Here is a 22,074-nt window from a genome sequence, read left to right on the forward strand (position 1 = left end):
TAATACGTATAACATCTTATTTAAATGTCCGTTCTAAATCAATTAATTGTGTAAGTGAAAGTACTTCTGAAATGTCTGCAACGATAATGGAACATCGGGAAATTATTCACCAGGAAAAAAATGAGTTAGCCATTGTCATGTTCATTAGACACAATTCAACATAAACACATGTACGAAAATGACTATCAGAAGTACTTGAATCACGAGCCAAAACAAGGAAATTATTTCTGCTATATGGATATGAGTGTCTTTTATTTAATTTATTTGTGTTCATTTTAAATCAGTTAAAAATTATTTCTTTTTAAATTTCAAAACAAAATCAGAAATTAAATCTCGAACGTACAATTGTAATTGAAGCACAGGACGATCATGGGCTATCTTATACATTATTTATTTATCGCGAGGTTTCTTCTTGGTGGTAAGTACTTCTTTCTATTTTGTCAAATCGGCATCATTTTTATAGCGTACATATAGGATGGAATGGTGTGATTAACTCACAACTTGATCTGAAATAAGTTGGTTAGTTTCAAGCTAAAATTTTGTTCTCAGAATAAAGTAAGTACAAAAAGCATGCATATTGTGCGACCTTTATAACCTTGCAATCTAAAGTTGTCATGTTCTTCAATTATGACCTACGGTTTATAATGCTATATGTCGAATTATTTTCTAAAATTTAATACAATAGTATTATTATTGTTAGATTGTGAACAATTTAAAAATGGTACTTTTGTTTAGCGATAGAATTTTTTTTCTTAAAGTTAAGCTTAAAAACTGTTGTTGCTTTTTTAAACCGTTTTGTGTCCAATTTTTTTTTGTTTGTATGATGAGTTATTAGGTCATAAATAATAAAAGAGCGATTGTTCAATGCAAAAAGATCGTCAATGTAAGAATTAATGTTGTTCATAAAATATTTAAAACATTGCGTGATGTCATGATGTTGCTCTCGCTGACCAATAAATTTAACATTACACATGTAGCCATCCAATATGATGCATGTTTTCGTAATACTGGTGTGTGAAGCGCTAATTATAATAAACTCGTACAAAGTGGGATATAAGGCAACCAATGTAAATGTTTTAAGAACACGCCTTAGAGAGTTCGATATTTTACATAATTTACAGATGTCAACTTCTACATATTCCATATTAATCCAATTCTACATAATAAATGACAAGGTATAATGTTCAGTACACCAATCTTACTTTCTATTTCAACGTCAGGTAATGAATCAAAGATAAATAATATTAGAATTACATAATTATTAAATATAAGACTTAGATTTAAAAAGTACTTACATCTGTGTCTTCTTGCGAAGTTTTAACAAGTATTATCACGAGCAAAAAGAACTACACTCCAAGTGATATCACTATAATGCTGTGAATGTTTGTTTGTTTATATTAAACTGATCACGTGTGTTCTTAAACGCCGTGTATACCATCGGACTTAACATTGGTATCGCTTATGCTGTTTTTACCAAGGACTCCACGGCGAAATGGTACTGGACGTCCCAGAGTTACGAGAAGGAATTCCTGGAAATATCACGTGTTCCGTAAACAAGGTGAAACGTCCTGCAAAAATAGAACTATCACTGGGTAATAAATCACTCCCGGAAATAAGGCAGGAAAACAAATATGATGAGGCGTCTGGTACATATACCAGTATAAAAACAGTGACTGAAATCGACAGATCTTGGAATGACAAGTCGTTTGCATGTTTGTCTTATATTCAGGGACCCACCAATGATTCATATGCGTTCCACGCTTTCAAAAACCAAACGGTTGTATTCAAATGTAAGTGTTTTCACTGTTTATTTTACATGTGCGTTTGTATCATGTTCATACTCGCATTAAGTCAAATACATGTAGAAAATACATAAAGCTATTTAATTTAATTTACAAATAAGTGACCTTGAATAATATTTTGCTGCATGTTGCATCATATATTTCCTTCGATGTTCGAAACAATCATTTGATATATTTGTATTAAGATCCACCATCCAGCATGATTATGACCAGTCAAGAAACACCGATCAATATGCTGCCATGGTATCCGTTGACCATCATATGCGCAGCCATTGACAGTAACGCTGACTGTATGATCAAGTGGACTTCAGATCTTCCTGATCTACACCTGATCAGTAAAACACAAGAAGGACATCGAGATATCGTGTCGACTATACAGGTCAATGTGTCACAGGGCAATTCGGGTCACAACATTAGTTGTCATACAGAATGTGTGGACTTTGTGGTACATTTCATCAAGGTCTATACTATCGACCTACCACGTATGTAAATGCGTATAGACTCTTAAGGAATGAAATAAAGAATATGAAAATAATAGAGAATTGTGTAACCTGCAACAGCTTTACTATCCTGTTAAATGTCTTTCACAGCTACGTTAACAATTCAAATACAAATGACACTGTCCTTCTGGTATGTTAACTTAGAAGTTTCATTAGGATCCACGTGCTGGTAAATATCATTTGTCAGCGTTCACTTTTCTTAAACTTTTCTTACTACTCGTATTATGGCGTCGCTTGATTGTTATGATCTGAAGATTTATAGCATTCACTTGAAATACGACAATAACTCACTGAATATTCTACGCAACTATTTCAGTTTTGTATCTTATGTACCGGTATCTTGAAATTCCTTTAAAGGACAACCGGCAGTCCGCATAATTCCAACATTTATAAGAGGGGAAGATTGCGACAGTTTGCATACACTGGAATGTGAGGTTGACTTCAATCCGATGTCAAATATTTCATGGATAGATATCAACTGTGGAGAGTGCATCCTTGCCAAATGTGAAAACTCAGATGTGTGTGTTCTTCGCATCAACAATCACGAATCCACAACCGAATTTAAATGTCTGGCCGTGAATGTTTTTGGATATGATCAGGAAATCTTCAATGTCAACTTACAAAGTCGTAAAACAGCTGTATGCAAAGGTATAACTTTATGATGACGATTATGATGATGAAGACAATTGCGTTGATAACAATAATGATGTTGTTATTGTTGTTGTTGTTGTTGTTGTTGATGATGATGATGATGATGATGATGATGATGATGATGATGATGATGATGATGATGATGATACTGATGACGATGATGATGATGATGATGATGATGATGGTGATGGTGGTGGTGGTGGTGGTGGTGGTGATGATGATGATGATGATGATGATGATGATGATGATGATGATGATGATGATGATGATGATGATGATGATGATGATGATGATGATGATGATGATGATGATGATGATAATGATGATGATGATGATGATGATGATGATGATGATGATAATATTTGTTCACATTATTAAATAAGTACATTGTTTAGTTCGTTTTGTTATGAGAATTTGTTTCTTTTCGATTGGGCACACTATTATCGGTTTTAGTAAAAAAACAATTTCGTCGGTATTTCATTTGAGTCTATAAAGTTCATTCCTCCAATAATGCAGGTTTGAAGACCACGGAATTACCATGGCTTATCTACACATTGATTGGTTCGGGTACCTTGTTGTTCGTGTGGTGCTGCACTTTGGGGTGTGTCATCATTGTCAAATGTGAGTAATGGGGCCAGCATTTATAAAGCGTGTTAACCATATCGTAGATTATATCACACTGAAGTGAAAATTTCACACGTTATTAAGTGTCCAACTTATAGAAATAGTGTCCGTCACTTCTTGGTAAAGGAAGGCTTGTGGAAATTGAATTTCGTTATAACATGCATATTATGTTTAAATTGTAGTATTTGTAAGCAAAAAAAACTTGTTGGTTTGAAACTAATAATTTCAGATATCAGACCACAGTTTCAACAGAAATGGTCGATGGATAGGTAAATAAATACTTAAAGAAATAGAGATTATATCATCAATTTTGTATTAAGACTGTCTCTGTACGGCATTGACCATCTTTGTATATACCTTGTTGTAATATGTGTGTACTCAAGGGCTTAAAGCCTAATGTATGTTGAAATAAACTCTAAATTCTATATCAGACATATATTAACTTCGTGGCGTACATATAGTGCACAATACATACCGCCAAGTTCGAGCATGATAGAACATTGTCATTGAAACCAAACTGATTTTATTTGATTTCACTAATACAACGTTCAAAACATGATTGCGGTTTCACGATAATACTATTATTGTTACTTACCAATATTCATACATTCGAATTTCATAGTGATTGTGTATACAAAATCATATAACATAGCATAAGTCATAATTTACTAATTATGAAACCCTTCAATCTATGTCAGCAATTAAGTATAACTACAGTAAACAAACAATTTTATGACGTGGAAAATTATCATGAACTGCATTATGACTTTAATTTTATGTCGATATATGCCGTATTATTTCAGAACCGCGCGTGATACGTTACCTATGCGGTCACCCAGACATCAAATCGTCGCACCAGGTGGCAATATTGAGATTTTATAAGACATACACATCTATGTTTGCTGAAGTTTCCTTCTCTACCAAATACACATTCCCCGATTGCAGAATGGTGTACTTTGTTTGTCAGTTTTGTTAAATTGTGTATTTTTTAAATAACTTAATATTTTGGTTATTACGTGTTTTGTTATGGCGTTATAGTCATATTTTTCATTCACCTCAAATCAATAAGTAAGTACATTACCGGCATTTATCATACCACCGCATTCATATCTGCCTGATATAACGTTGTCTGATAAATCTTTTATACCATGGTCAACAGGGAGTTCTTATATCAGTCATGTGTGGAAGATGGTCATATTCATATTATATTACTCGGAATCAACTATAAAGTAATCATTTTAAGTAAAATCGAATCAGATTCAACAAAACAAACAACTTGCTACCAACAAGTAATATATTTTAAACACAAAATGCAACACAAACAGCAAAAAAAACATTTTTTACAAATATTAAGCGCGCGTTCTCATGACGTCAGTATTTGCACGTCAAACGACAAAAGTCATATTAATTCCCACTAAAACTGCAGCTTTTTAGTGATTTTTTTTATTATTTCTTTAAAATCGGGGACAAAAAGGTATGATAAACAGAAAAACAGGTTACTGCCTGATCTTTTTGGAATATATCAGGCTCGGCACGAATAAAATAACGGCTCGGCAAGCCTCGCAGTTATTTTATTCTAAGCCTTGCCTTATATATTACAAAAAGATCAGGCCGTAACCTGTTATTCTCTATGAATATAAATCTTATTTACAATGTCAAAATGTTCAATGTATTATTATTTTTCTTTGTTAATTAATTAAAGAATAGAACAATCAATTCCTTGCATATCTAAACTTTGCTGAAACAAGGATTTATCACTTCTTTTTATTATGAATTGACACGACTATTCTGACCTGCGAACATACTGCGAAGAGAATCGTTCCTAGATGATTCCTTAGACTGTAATTACATGTACATTCGAATGTGTTTTTTGGGACCTCCAACTCATATCATGTTTGTCTGTTTACATCAATACTTAAAATTTAAAAGTATTATAGTTTCATGCTTCGTGTATTTTCAAAGCTGATTATGTCGGATCGTAGGTACTGTTATGCAAGGTATAGATCAAGGATATAAATAAATCAAAGCGCCGACGACGTTGAAAGTCTATTGGCAAGATAGAGGGAAGTTTCTGTAGAAGTAAATAGCAAAGTTCACTGGATGAAAATATAAATGGGTATCAAACAAAATACAAATGCAAGTACAAATAAATGAAACAAGATTGATGAAATATTGAAAAACACACTATATCAATCGGAAAATCAGAAACACATATCAAGGGCGCTTGGTATTTTGCGAGCAATAAATGAACGGATGTAAACGTTATTTCTGATTGGCCGGACGTTTATTTGTGCTATTGTTTAAATTTGGAGAAAAAAGATCTGCCAGTTGTTTGTTTAATGAAATAATGAAGAAAATATTTCTCTATAACAGGCTCCTTTAAGACATTTGTTATACATGGTAATTAACGTTATCATTATTATGTACGAGTCTGAAAGAATATAGTTATATCTTTGTTTTGCTTCTTTTGCTTCTTTTGTTTGTTACCTCTTATTAAACTGTTACCATCGCTTCATTTCCATTGAAACAGATACGAACAATTCGTTGTTGTTGTTGTTGTTGTTGTTGTTGTATTTTTATTGCTGCTGCTGCTGTTATATTTACCGACCACGTTACTTCTCAATATATTACATGAACGATGTATTTGGGAGCACAATTTCTGCAGTTTTTCATCTATATACAAATTATTCAAATAACATACAACATAATTTGCATAATTTATATCAGAATACTTTAATTTGAGCCGCCCCCCCCCCCCCCCATTTTCTTGCTACCCTAAATCGCACGGTAAACGTTTGCCGTCGCACAGTTAAACGATATTACAGACTTAAAAATACTCGCCGTTCTTCTGCAAGACACAACACCATTATAAGACAATTATTAATCAATTAACACTATTTAAATTAACGTAACCAATTAATAAATACATTAAAAAGTATCTTATCGCAAGATCAAAAATACGACGAGTGTCACCCTGATACGGACACATAACTAAGTATGCAGAGGTAGCTAACATTGTTGGGAACAATTATTTGAAAGATGGCATCTATGAAATATGTTGATGAGCTACGATGATTTAATAAAAATCTCGTTCCCATCCACGTTTTAAGGGAATTGATTACAGATTTTCGTATTTTTTTACAATGACATTCAAAATTGATAGCTAACAAATCTATACTGTATTTAATAGTCTTAACTAATTTTAATAGTACAAAAAATCACCCAAAAAATGTCGCCGGGGTTCGAACCCATGAGAGCGTAAGCGAATGCCATACCACTGCGCAACGCAGACGTTCATGTTTAACCGCGAAACATAACAGTACACGTTATCTCTTGCTCCCCAATGCTATAATGTAGGTTGATGCCGGCATCCGCGAATTGTTCATATCAATAATTTTCAAATTCTGGCCATTTTAATACAACAACAACAACAACATTTATTTCGGCAATTAAGCTACAAATAAGCTTCTAGCCTACAATTAGATAAAGCAAATGGTCATTCTTCAGGTAAAGATTGCTGTGATTGTTAGTTTAATACAGAGGAAGAAAGATATTAGTATTACAGGTCAAAGATCGTGAATGTAATGTAAGTGCTTGATGGTCATTGAATATTTATTTGTTAACATAAACATAATATACCGAAATCGCTTTTTGGTATATTGAGAAAACTATTTAGAATATATAAATATTACAATATTACAATAGTGCATGCTTTTGGCATAATGAGAAAACTATTTTTACTATCGACATAGTAAAACCAATATTTCACATATACAATGTAGTATAAATGGTACCAATATTTCACATATACAGCATAGTATAAATGGTACATGTTATCGATGAAAAATGTTGACTAATGTATATATATATATATATATATATATATATATATATATATATATATATATATATATATATATATATATATATATCTATATATATATATATATATATATATATATACATTAACATAGTAAAACTAGTATTTCACATACACACTCAACAAATAAAATGATGTATGTTATCGATGAGAAAAGTTGAATAATGTACATATATACAGACAATTAGTTAAGTCAATTAGTAATTCAATGTAATAGATAATCTTTCAATTTAAATGAGTGTACAAAACAGTTATGAAAAAATATTTACTCTACTCTAAATATTTATCTACAAATGAAAACAGACGCTTACATAAACGTCCAGCCAATCAGAAAATAATATAACATCGGCATGTGGTTGACGACAGCAGGCATGTTTCCGTCTACAAAAATTCCACCTGACTGCGAGACGTGTTTCTGATGTTGAAGTCTATAGTATATTGGCATACTGCCAATAGCCGAAAAACATGTTCTTCTTATATTGCTTCCGGTATTTCACTATTGATATAAATTATATTTTTGTTTTGATCTGCGTTAAGTGAGTACCAGCAGATAAGTCAAATATCTTGGACATCATCCAAAGATTAACCATATTAATGGCAAATGCAATGTTATGATTATGACAAGTTGAATATATTACATGTTACTTTTTTTTGTTGTTGTGTTATTTGGTCAGCCCATTTTTCTTGACTTACCCTCGCTGTTAGCAATGATTGTCAGTTCAATCTTATTTCCAAACACATACAATTTTAAGTGATTAATATGTCACTCTCCAAATAAATCAATTAAAAATAATGTTACTTCAGTCGCAATCATAAGACTAATATGAGCTTCAATCACATGCCAGAATATTGTATTGTATTGTATTGTATTGGATCTCATTATATTGCAATACGCATTCAATGTCTGGCAATATGTCACTACACAGTTCATGTAATAAAATTAAAAACGCATCGACAATTACATGTAATCTTTAATATTATCGTTACTTCCGAGTTTTCTTAAGCTATGTGATGCCCGAATCAACATTGTTGCACGATGTGTTTTCCTATGTCCAAGTTGTTATAGTGCCAAATTGTTGTTGTTGTTGACAGACTTGGTCTTAATCTTGTATATTAAGCATTTGCCTCATATGTTTAATTTATTTTGTATACAAATGTAGTTAAAACAGTTTTAACAACATTAAATATGCACTCAATTTGAAAGAAAACTGCGTATTATAGCTTAATTCTAATTCATGAACTTTAACAATATACCAGGAAATCAATAAAAGAGTTAGCCATTGTCAAGTTTATTACAATTTAACATCAACCGATGTACGTACATGACTTTTGCAAGTACACAAATCGCGTGCCAATACAAGGAAATTATTACTGCAATTGTGATATAGATGCCTTATACGAAATGTCTTTTTTTTAATTTTAAATCAGTACAAAATCATTTCTTATTGCAAAACGAAGCAAAAGTTTTCGCAAATGTGCAATAAGTCATCAAAATAGACGATATAAATGGACGTTCTTATACATCATTTATTTATCGCGTGGTCTCTACTAGATGGTAAGTGCTTATCGGAGTCATTTTCAATTTATTAATAAGGTAAATATAGTGTGTTGTGCTCAACTCAAGATAAAGATAAATTCGTTCTCTGAAAATGCAACGTTCATACAAAACATTTAGCTTGGTTACCAGCCTGATAACATCGCACTATAAAATTTACCAAATGTCAATAATAACATACGGTTTATCATTCTATATGTCGATTTATGTTCTGTAATAAAATAAAATTGCTGCAATATTGAGGGAATCTAAAACAATATATTAAAAATAGTTTTTTTCTTTTCTTGAGAAATAAATTGTTTTAATGTGTAAATTAAAACAAAAATGTATACAGTGACGTTTTGCTTTCCAAATTATTGGTGTGTGTTTCAAAATGCTATATGGTTATATAGGATAAAAGGGACGATGTCCGATAATAATGAATAATGAACAGCACGTGCAACGCAAAAATTTAACATATAATTGCAAAACACGACTCAACGCAACATAATTGAATGTTTTCGGCTGATATCTTTTACATTTTATTCCCCTTGAACATAATTGATGACAAGGTAGCATGTACATTTCACCGATCTAACCTTCTATTTCTTAATACAGAATTAGATATTAAAAATGACACGTAGATTTACAAAAAAAATACATCTGTGTTGTCGTGCAAAGTTTTAACAAGTATTATGACACGGAGCAAAAAGAACTACAATCCAAGTGATATCACTTTAATGCTGTGAATGTTTGTTTGTTTATATTAAACTGACCACGTGTGTTCTTAAATGCCATGTATGTCATCGGGCTTAGTATTGGTGTATTTTATGTTGTTTTTTCCAAGGACTCCACAGCGAAATGGTGCTGGACGTCCCAGAGTTACGAGAAGGAATTCCTGGAAATATCACGTGTTCCGTAAACAAGGTCAAACGTCCTGTAAAAATAGAACTATCACTGGGTAATAAATCACTCCCGGAAATAAGGCAGGAAAACATATATGATACTGCGTCTGGTACATATACCAGTATAAAAACAGTGACTGGAATCGACAGATCTTGGAATGACAAGTCGTTTACATGTATGTCTTATATTCAGGGACCCACCAATGATTCATATGTGTTCCACGCTTTCAAAAACCAAACGGTTGTATTCAAATGTAAGTGTTTTCACTGTTTATTTTACATGTGCGTTTGTATCATGTTCATACTCGCATTAAGTCAAATACATGTAGAAAATACATAAAGCTATTTAATTTAATTTACAAATAAGTGACCTTGAATAATATTTTGCTGCATGTTGCAACATATATTTCCTTCGATGTTCGAAACAATCATTTGATATATTTGTATTAAGATCCACCATCCAGCATGATTATGACCAGTCAAGAAACACCGATCAATATGCTGCCATGGTATCCGTTGACCATCATATGCGCAGCCATTGACAGTAACGCTGACTGTATGATCAAGTGGACTTCAGATCTTCCTGATCTACACCTGATCAGTAAAACACAAGCAGGACATCGAGATATCGTGTCGACTATACAGGTCAATGTGTCACAGGGCAATTCGGGTCACAACATTAGTTGTCATACAGAATGTGTGGACTTTGTGGTTCATTTCATCAAGGTCTATACTCTCGACCTACCACGTATGTAAATGCGTATAGACTCTTAAGGAATGAAATAAAGAATATGAAAATAATAGATAATTGTGTAACCTGCAACAGCTTTACTAGCCTGTTTAATGTCTTTCACAGCTACGTTAACAATTCATTATTTATTCGAGCTTATGTCCTTATAGTGTGTATCGTGTAAACCTAATTAATAGTTAAACAAGCTGCCCACATACCAGATATAAACTTAAAGTAATATTTATATAGATTTTTTTTTCAAAATACATAGAGTGTCAAACACAAAATCCGCATATTACTCAATCAAATTTGTAATCAAATTTAATTCAGTGTTCTATTGATCTATTGATTATACTATTTTTAAATTAACAAGGTCCACCAACAATCACTATTCGTCCTGCATACGAGAAAAGTGTCACCGGGAACCTTGTAGGCGTATTGGAATGTGAAGCGGACAACAATCCAATCGGAAACATTTCATGGATTGCTAAACAAACTAACGACACCCAGATAAATTGTTACAATTCAACGGTGTGTCTACTTCAGTTGAATGAAACGACAGTTGCCTCCGTTACCCAGTATGCGTGTTTTGCTGTAAACGTTCATGGACAAGACCACAAAAGCTTCAAAGCCACGAACGGTAATGTTTCATTATGGAATAAATTAACCTGTGAAGGTAGAAACGTTTAATAGCCTGATTACCTAAAACAAATAAGATATGTCATTGTATATTAACGAAACCAATGTATTGCAGCGTAGTTGAATAACTAAAGAATGTGTTTTTTACTGTAAAGATTGTTTTGTTTACTGGACAATATTTAAATAAAAAGCAAAAGCACAGCATGATTTACCAAAAACGATCATCATTTTCCAACATATCTTTTGTAGCAGATGGTGATACAGCGACCGATGGTTCAGAAGGAAAACTGGTGTTCATGAACGCGTTAATAATATCGGTTGTATGTTTGGTCCTTTGCTTCGGTCTTTTCCTAGGCTGTGTTGTATATAAACGTAAGTTTAATATGTCTTGCTTTTTTGTTTTGCATTTCAGACTCTAGCAGACCAATAAATACTACAACAAAGCACGTTTGTTTTCGGTCTAAATATCGTCAAAAGTGAAAACGTAAATATGAAAATTGGTGCGCAATAGTAGGTGTTTGTGCTAGGCGTTCTGATATCGTTGTGTTGTAAACTAAAAGCAAAGCGACTTCGTTTTGCCATAATTAAGTTATCATCCATTTTCATCTTCGTTCAACGACCGTCGTCTTGAATAAAGATGGTTAATACTGTCGTTATCATTAACCATACCATTGAATGATCTTCACCATCTTCTACTGTCTTCTGTATTTATTGTCTTGTTGGTAGGTTTAACACAGTCAGATGAGGTTATTCGTTCCAAGGGAATGTAAGCTGCATGATATGTCTTTATGTATCCATAACTCATTTTTCACAGGTCTTTAAAACAGTCTTATACATCTGAAAATGAGTCTATACTATTAAACTATATTATACTATCATTGGTTTTGCACGTAGTCTCTTTCGCAGGGCAGATCAAGTTTTAAAATTGTAAACATTTTTGTAATTTATGACTGCTTCCTTATGTAAAGTTTGAATTAATGTCAACTATTTATTTGTTATTTTATTGTACCTGTTATTTATACAACTATGTAAATGGGAAACTCAAAATATGTTACTGTTATAGGTTTTCTTATTCTAATGTTTTAAGTTTGCAAAAAAAAATCCACATTTTTTTTGCGGTGTTTTTTCGCTGAAAAATAAGTGCAAAAATCTAGTTTAAATGTTCTTGGGCTTAACATATATACAATAATAATTAATGCCGCGTTAAAACATGCCTTAATTAAATTACACAATAATTATGTACAATTTTATGCGTGTTAAATTACACTGCATTGCTGATGGTTGTAGGAGCTCAGATGTTGCAACGAACTTTCAACCATCCACACCAGGTATATATGTGTAATAGTTTCTAAGGTTGTTTACAAAACGTTTGTTTGCCTGTTGGTTTGCTAGCTTAAAGCACAATGTATTCCCTTTTTGTGAGACTGTTTCTGGGAAGATGCATAACGGACCGATTTTACAAACTATTAGGATTTTAGAGATATAACGTTCACCGTCGGAATCCAAAATTTAGGTCAGGATTCTTTGGGAAATAGGGAAAAAAATGTGTCGGTGTCGGAAAGTACGAATCGCATGCCATATTTATTGTCTCAAACGATATTTTATAATGATTTTTCTATGAAAACATAAACGTGTTTCGGTTGCAGGAAATGCCTCGGTTCAACATGAAATACATGAACCACGTTACGCAAACAACCTTGCTTCAGTTATAAACAGGTCATGTACGCAGGTATGTTAAATATCAACTATAATCATAGTCAGCTATAGTAGCTATCACCTGAAGTGCATGTTTCATAGTAATACACATTTACATATATAAATCTGTATATATTATTGTCCAAAACTTTGAGTTGTTTCTCTTGTTTCTTTTTAGTACTTTTTTATTTTTATTAAATATAAGACATACAATGTATACATGTATGTGATCATAAAAAAATGATACCATGTACATGTAGCACCAATAATGTTTAAACATGTTATACAAGATATGCTAATATATAAAAAAAATTAAAGAAAAGAAATAAAAGAAAAAAGGAAAAGAAAGAAAAGAAAAGAAAAAGAACAGAATAATTATTAATAAAGATGAGTTGTATGATGTGGGTAGAAAGCATACTGGACTTGTTATGAAAATTAAATGCATTCTCTTGTTTCTTACCTCGTTGTAAATAAATTGGTCTCTTACTTTTTTCAGCCTTCTTTATTACTGTCAGCATGTCCGTTATTATGCAAATCGTAGTCGCCTTCGTTGTTTCCTTCGTCTTTTTTGTTTCTTGTGTTAAAAAATATAATTGTTTTCCTTTGCTTTATATGTATAGTATAAGTATATAATGTTAAGCTATAAACCTTAAAATACAATATGCATGTTTCCAGGTTGATGGAGTAAATCAGCTTATCTACGCCGACATTGACATCGAGTTTCTTGAGCAAAACAGAGCCGCCCGCTCCACGCAAGGCGAAACCGCCCATACCGTGTACACCAGTGTGCGCTTTACGAGAGAGACTGAACGTAATCCAGCGTGCTGAGTAGACTGAAACTATTCAGTCCAGAGTGTACATTCTGTATTATTCTGTATGTACTCACTTCAAAATAGCTAATATATAAATAGGGACAACACCCACACCCTGAATATCAGTAAACGCTTCTCGATATAAGTCGAGAGTACACCAGAGTGACTTACGCGAAGCGTGTTGTTAATAGACGCTTAGTGAATATGAACAGTTTTCTTAAAATTGAGAATTGTCAAAAATATACGTTCTTTTTAATTCATTCAGAGTATAGTCCATTATTATGATGTATTAAATCGTGAACGTACTAACACTTTTTGCATTTTGTATTCATTATTTAAGTAATTATTTGAAGATAATAGAGACGTTATTCTGATATGAAAATATTGTTCTTAACTTCTGATGCGATTTCGATGTACATGTATTTCATTTGCAAACAAATACGTATATGTATATGTGTGAAGAATACACTAAGTTGCCATAGGTCTCGTTTATTTGCTCACTGACTTGAAGGGTGAAGGGTGTGTTACTTTTTTTCTGGATTAGTATCTCTTAAACAATCCAACGATATACTCCCCCTAGATGCATGAAATTAGAGTATGAATTTGACAATTGTGTAAATTGTATTGTTCAATGTCATATCTTCGCCAATATAAATACCAGTCATGCTTTTTATAAATCAATCTTTAAAGTGAATGATTCAAATTGCAGTCCAAAGAATATACTAGTATAAATAGATTTGGAATTAGTTCGTATGTTTAGCCCGTTTGATGTGTACGTATTAGCGGCGTGCCACGTAACAAAAAAAAAACAAATACAACACAGAAGTGAGCTTGCATCATTGGTTTATGATACATTTATGAAAATATGTTAAATACACCACAAACAATATATTAACCTTTATACTGTGCATGTATGTTCTACCTTAGCACGATTTTCTAAATAAAAAAACACTGATGTAATTTTCATTAATACCAGTTGCGAAAAGCTTCGTATGCCACTGTGAAACTGACAGACTTATTAATATTAAGCCACGGATAATATATATAAAAGAATAATGAAAACAGTTGCATTTGGGTATTATGGCTGTTCAGTTTGACAACAAATATGTGATAATTAACCTAAGTTATGTATTTGTTTTATTTAAATTGCAAAACAGTTTAAGTAGTTTTTTCTATAGATTGCTGTTATATACAGAAGAAAACTAAATTTGATTTAAATAGTACTGCTATGTTTGTTATACGCATACGAACTACCATCTCAGATTTATGAATTCAAGTGTACACATGAAGAAAAACAGGTTGATTACTCGTGAAACATTGAAGACATAGCTAAGACACAAATACTTCATACTTTCTGTAATATACCCATTATCCATACTTGAGTTCCCATTAAAATCTACCTGCTGTGCATAAGACAATTACTGCATACAATTTTGTTTTCGAAAAAAGTAAAGGGTTATTTTTTCATCCTGGACCTGTTCTCAATGTCCTCTATCAATATATGAAGTTTATATCTGTTTATGTAATTAAATTTACTCTAAAGGGAATGAGTAAGTTGCAGTGTTGTGCGGCGTTACATATCTTCACACTCAGGCCAGCATAACATTGTCACCCGCATCTCAAGAGGAGAATAGGTTCCTGGATGCTACCTACTTATTGTCTTACAGCCTTATATATTTTGCCAAAAAAAGCATTTTTGGCGGAAAACTTCAGGTATAACGTAAAATTGCTGTTTGTACCAGATGGTTTTGTTATGAGTAGTATAGTAGAATTGCACAGGTGGAATTTTAAAGAACAAAATAATAAGTGATTATTAGTTATTATTATCATCCAATTGGTAATTCCATCTATTTACTATGACCCCATATGGCAATTTGGTATCTAGTATTTTAAATTGATTTCCTAATGATAACACAATGACAATCAGACAAGAACTTTCATTGTGAAAGTTCTTGTTACACCAATTTGTTATATTAAAAGTTTTACATCGTTATTTTGCTACTTACTTATATGAAAGGTACCGTCTACAACGACGACGAACAAACGAAAAGTTGTAAAAAACCGTAGTTTTTACAATTATTAGTTCTTATTGATCAAAATTTCACGACTGGTATATCATATTAATTGAAAAATGTTATGAAGTTTTCTTATTTTCAGTATATTCCATAATATTTGACTAGGTATGTCTACCAGGTAACTAACAGTTAACTATAAATAACGCCAGTAGACCATCATCGTCACGTGGTGAACCCAAGAATGCAAATTGTGCATGCGTAGTGTATTGTATATATTTTATATATAAAATGACCAATCTGCTTGCGTTATTTATAGTGTGTATATCGTTATGACACCTATTTCCGCGGTGTACTTTCAATTTCACATCGCAAAATTGTATAACCGAATATACTGAAAATATGAACTTTTTTTAAGAAATGTTATATACCAGTCGTGCTATTTTAATAAATATAAACTAATAATTGTAAAAGATACGGTATTTTATAACGTTTCTTTTTTCGTCATTCGTGGTTGATGGTCCCTTTAACGTATAAGATTCTTTTTTTGGTTGAGTTGAGTTTTTGGATTTAATGGTCGGTCATCAAAATGCGAGGAGGCCTCCATTGGTCTTTTTTTTCGTGTTTCAATTCTAAATTAGCAGCAAGCGATGACATACATTACGGATTATTAAATGTATAGTAAATACATTAGTAACTGGTGTATAAAAAAAAAGATATGCGGTATGTAAACATACACGGATACTAAACTTGGGATTGGAACGGCGCAATTTTGTGTGTTGCTTTAGGAATAAACCAAACTGGTGGTTGTGCAGAACATGTTCAATACATCAGCGGAGTTTTTCCATTTACGAATAAATTCGTATCATTTACTATTCATCTTCAATGTAAGAGGAAGTTTAACATTCTATTCAAAAGATGTTAATGTTTATTGAGCGGATTTTTATGTTAATATTATAAAACTTGCAGAACCCTTCGTGCATGTATATTCAAACAATAAATCGCATAAAAGCCTATAATCTAACTTCAGCCACTGTTTTCTTTATACTTCGTTGTACAATTAATAAGTTTATTACAATGTAGATAAAAAGAAGGAAGAAAAATATTTAAAAAACTCCATCATCCGTTTTAGTCAACTTTGCGTCATTTTCAATTGCGTACATTTAGCAGGAAATATTGTGCTTAACTCAGAATCTGCACTGAAATAAGTTGATTCTGTTGAAGCTAAAATTGCTTTCTCTACAAATGCCAATTTCGTAGAAAAGCTTCTTGGTTTGCATGCTTTATCATATTGAAATCCAAATTTGACCAGAACGTCAACAATGACCAACGGTATCAATCAATATGTCGAATTATTTTCTGCAATTAAATACAATTGCTGTAATATTTGATGAATGTAAAAATGTTATATGGGAAAGCTTTTACTTTTGTTCAATAATCAAATTAATTTATGTTAACTTAAAAACAACAATGTATACAAATGACGATATGTTTCCAAACTGTTGGTAGGTGTGTTCCATTATGTTATAGGTTCAAATAAATATGTTAAAGTGGCAATGTCAGATGAAAACAAAATGCGTCTTTGCATGAATAAATGTTCTGTATAAAATGTTTAAAAATATTTCCGTGACGCGTTCCGATTGTTCTTGTTTTGCCTATAATTAAATATTGGACTGGTGAACGTTTGGTATTACTGGTTTTTAGCTCCACTGGCCAAAGGCCAGCGGGGCTAATGTCATGGTCCTGTGTCCGTCGAGTGTGCGTGCGTGCGTGCGTCCGTGCGTTAACTTTTCATTTAAACATCTTCTTCTCCTAAACTACTGGTCCAATTCTGATGAAATTTCTCAGGAATGTACATGGGGTGAACCTCTTTTAAATTTGTTCAAATTATGCCCCTGGGATCAAATTTGACTCTGTCCCGGGGGTCGCAAAATTGAAAATTTGTTTATATAAGGCCTATTTTGTGAAAACTTTCAAAATCTTCTGGTCCATAATCGTTGGGCCTAGGGCTATCAAATTTGGTATGTAGAGACATCTAATAGTCCTCTACCAAATTTGTTCAAATTAGGCCCCTGGGGTAAAATTTGACCCTGCCCCGGGGGGGTCACAAAATTGAGGATATGCTTATATAAGGCTTTTTTTGTGAAAACTTTGAAAATCTTCTTGTCCATAACCATCGGGCCTAGGGCTATCAAATTTGGTATGTAGTGACATATAATAATAGTCCTCTACCAAATTTGTTCAAATTTTATCCCTGGGATCAAATTTGTCCGTGCCCCGGGGGGTCACAAAATTGAACATATGCTTATATAGGGTCTATTTTGTGAAAACTTTTCAAATCTCCTCGTCCATAACCGTTGGGCCTAGGGCTACCAAATTTGGTATGTATTGGCATCTTATAGTCCTCTACTAAGTTTGTTCAAATTATGCCCCTGGGGTCAAGTTTGACCCTGCCCCGAGGGTCACAAAATTGAACATATGCTTATATAAGGCCTATTTTGTGAAAACTTTAAAAAAATCTTCTTGTCCATAACTGTATGGCATAGGGCTACCAAATTTGGTATGTAGTGACATGCAATAGTTTTCTTCTTAGTTTGTTCAAATTATGCCCCTAGGGTCAAATTTTAAACTGACCCGGGGGTAACAAATTGAATATATGCTTATAAAGGGCTTATTTTGTGAAAACTTTAAAAACCTTCTTGCCCATATCCATTGGACCTAGGGCTACCAAATTTGGTATGTAGTGATATCGTAGTGTCCTCTACCAATTTTGTTCAAATTATGCCCCTGGGGTCAAGTTTGACCCTGCCCCGAGGGTCACAAAATTGAACATACGCTTATATGGAGCATATTTTGTGTAAACTTTAAAAATCTTCTTGTCCATATCCATTGGGCCTAGGGCTACCAAATTTGGTATGTAGTGACATCTTATCGTCCTCTACCAAGTTTGTTCAAATTATGCCCCTGGGGTCAAGTTTGACCCTGCCCCGAGGGTCACAAAATTGAACATATGCTTATATAAGGCGTATTTTGTGAAAACTTTAAAAATCTTCTTGTCCATTATCGTCCTCTACCAAGTTTGTTCAAATTATGCTCCTGGGGTAAAATTTGACCCTGCCCTGGGGGTCACAAATTGAACATACGCTTATATGGAACATATTTTTTTGAAAACTTTAAAAATCTTATTGTCCATAAACATTGGGCCTAGGGCTACCAAATTTGGTATGTAGTGACATATTATAGTTCTCTACCCCTGGGGTCAAATTTGACCCTGCCCCGGGGGGTCACAAAATTGAACATATGCTTATATAAGGCCCATTTGTGAAAACTTCAAAAAATCTCCTTGTCAATAACCATCGGGCCAGGGGCTATTAAATTTGGTATGTAGTGAAATCTAATAGTTCTTTACCAAATTTGTTCAAATTTTATCCCTGGGGTCAAATTTGATCCTGCCCCGGGGGGTCACAAAATTGAACATATGCTTATATAATGCCTATTTTGTAAAAACTTCTTGTCCATAGCCATTAGGCCTAGGGCTACACAATTTGGTATGTAGTGACATTGTAAAGTCCTATACTTAGTTTGTACAAATTATGCCCTAGGGGTCAAATTTGACCCTGCCCTCGGGGTCACAACATCGATTATATGCTTATATAGTGTCTATTTTGTGAAAACTTTTAAAAACCTTCTTGTCCTTAACCATAAGGCGTAAGGCTACCAAATTTGGTATGTAGTGACATCTAAGAGTTCTCTACTATTATTATTTACGGCACTGAGCGACTTTTTCATTCGGAAGCTAAGGTCTAAGTTATATCTTTGTTTTGCTTCTTTTGTATGTTACTTCTCATAAAACTGTTACCATCCCGTCATTACCATTAAAACAGTAACGAAAAATTCGTTGTTGTTGTTGTTGTTGTTGTTATAATGTTGATGCTGTTGCTGTTATATTTACCAACCACGTAACTTCTCAATATATTTCATGAACAATGTTTTTTGGAGCACCATTTCTGAAGGTTTTCATCCATGATCAAAATCTTCAAATAATTTCAAATTAAATGCAATATAATGTGCAGATAAATATCAAAATACTGTAATTTGACACCCCCCCCCCCCCCCTTGCTACCCTAAATCGCACGGTAAACGATTGCCGTCGCACAGTTTAACAATATTTCAGGCCTATTTCATTAGCCAGTCCTCTGCACGATACAATACAATTATTAATCCATTAAAGCTATTTAAATTAATATAACCAATTAATAAATACATTAAAAAGTATGTTATCTCAACATCAAATACGACGAGATTCACCTTGATAAAACACATAACTAAGTATGCAAAAGATAGCTAACAATGTTGGGAACAGATTTACATGTATTTGGTAGATGGCATCCATAAAGCAAGTTGATAAGCTACGATAATTTAATCAAAATATTGTTCCCATCCACGTTTTAAGAGAATTGTTTACAGATCTTAGTTTAGTTTTTGTTTTTAAATGTCATTAAACATTGATAGCTAACAAATCCATAATGTGTTTAATAGCCTTAACTGATTTTAATAGTACAAAACGTTTAACAAATAAAACTGGCAGTTGCACATAACAGCAAACGTTATATATTGCTTCCCACGCTATAATCTAGGTCGATGTCGGCATCCGCGAATTGTTCACTTCAATCATTTTTAAATACCGACCATTTTAATAGATAATCTTTCAATTTAAATCACTGTACAAAACAGTTATGAAAGAAATATTTACTCCATCTTTTCAATAAATAAACTACGGACAGATATGTTGGAAAACTATTATCAACAAATGAAAACAGACGCTTACGTAAACGTTCAGCCAATCAGAAAATCAAAGTACTGACGTGACGATGCTTTTGAAGAGGATGGATATAAAAGCATCAATTTAAGTTTATCTACATCACCAAAATTGTGTATGTGGGTACGAAAATTTTGGGTACGAAACAAAAAAGGGAACGAAAATTGTGGATACAAAAATTATGCCCAAACAAATTGGGTAAAAAAATTTGGGTAGAAAAAAAAATTGGGTAGGAAAAAAATTGGGTACGAAAAAAAATTTGGGTACGAAAAAAAAATTGGGTACGAAAAAAAATGTTAGTACGAAAACAAATTGGGTACGAAAAAAAATGGGTACGAACAATTTTGGGTAAGAAAATTTTTTGGGGGTACGGGGAAGTAGAACCCGTGGGGAACTTGATCCATTCAGCGAAACTGGGAGGCGGGTTACATTCTCGATCAAATATTACAAGAAATATCTTAAAAAAGATATTCGACGTGTATTTTCTGTACCACTTATCTTAAAAAAACGTTATGTTACAGTAAAACGTTTGTGGGTAATAACAATACGTTTCAGCAGATATATTCAAAACTTGACATGATCTTTACAATGGCGTAGCCAGACCCAAATTTTAGCCGAGGCAGTATATTAGGTCATTCTAGGGGATTGGGGAATTATTATCGGAATCGTGGACGCTACATATTATGACCGTATAGTATCAATAAAGTTAACAAAAAAAATCTGCTACAAGTTTATTGTCAATTTGAGATTATGTCACCATAAACGGTGTTTGAAGTGCCAATGATGTAACAACCTCTACTACAGAAAAATAGTCATATAATTCATTTGAAGTCAGATAGAAAAATAAACAAATGAGACGCAGCTCTCTCATACAAGCCATAATATGTATATGGATAACAGAATGTGCTTTATATATATATATTATTGAAATACTAAAATCATATAGATCTACCTTATAATATGAAGAAAACAGATATCAAACAGTTTAGCGAATAATGTTTCATATATTATGAAAACCTTTTTCACTGTCTTAACATGTTTTATTATTCTTTAACTTTTAAATACCAATCTTATTGAACGCTAATTCAACTCTCCTGTCTCCAGTCGAAACCCATATTTGAAGAATTTGTTTTCGATCAACTGGAATGTGTAAATGCACAAACATTAAAGCGATGTCATTGACATGCTACTATATAATAACATTATAATTATTTACTTTAGATATTATTCGTCATGAGTTTTTATTTTTTTTTATTTTTGAGTTTACATCAAATCAGCTTCCGCAAACTTGCTGTTGTAGCTCAGGCAAGTTCACCGTGAAACAATTCATGGGCGATTTTTTTTCAATTTAGAGCTTGAAATCACCATAGGGATTTAAACAAATGTTTAATACATTTAATCAAAAGAGTTTTTAATCATACGCACATATAAAAAGGATCATTGATGTAAAAGTTATTTGGAAACAAACCGG

At 32.7% G+C, this 22,074-nt stretch overlaps 1 protein-coding gene across 11 annotated transcripts in view; it reads left to right on the forward strand.

The window, feature by feature from the left end:
- The window catches only part of LOC127850276 (uncharacterized), a 39,125-nt gene continuing 17,051 nt past the window's right edge, over window positions 1-22,074 (forward strand). The window contains exons 1-10 of one of the 11 annotated variants that reach the window (XM_052383179.1): window positions 25-418; window positions 1,479-1,617; window positions 9,978-10,150; window positions 10,348-10,644; window positions 11,000-11,266; window positions 11,515-11,637; window positions 11,992-12,031; window positions 12,553-12,593; window positions 12,912-12,994; window positions 13,636-14,506. In XM_052383179.1, coding sequence (XP_052239139.1) covers window positions 370-418; window positions 1,479-1,617; window positions 9,978-10,150; window positions 10,348-10,644; window positions 11,000-11,266; window positions 11,515-11,637; window positions 11,992-12,031; window positions 12,553-12,593; window positions 12,912-12,994; window positions 13,636-13,788 — 1,365 coding nt within the window. In that variant the 5' untranslated portion in view covers window positions 25-369 and the 3' untranslated portion in view covers window positions 13,789-14,506. Of the gene's footprint in view, window positions 419-1,478; window positions 1,791-1,987; window positions 2,285-2,659; window positions 2,951-3,469; window positions 3,575-3,806; window positions 3,847-4,380; window positions 6,120-8,823; window positions 9,013-9,838; window positions 10,151-10,347; window positions 10,645-10,999; window positions 11,267-11,514; window positions 11,638-11,991; window positions 12,032-12,552; window positions 12,594-12,911; window positions 12,995-13,635; window positions 14,507-22,074 lie in introns of those variants that run through there. The other 10 variants (XM_052383180.1, XM_052383177.1, XM_052383178.1 and 7 more) reach the window with 10 other exon arrangements.

This window comes from Dreissena polymorpha, chromosome 11, assembly GCF_020536995.1.
Source record: "Dreissena polymorpha isolate Duluth1 chromosome 11, UMN_Dpol_1.0, whole genome shotgun sequence".
NCBI classification, from domain to species: Eukaryota; Metazoa; Mollusca; class Bivalvia; order Myida; family Dreissenidae; genus Dreissena; species Dreissena polymorpha.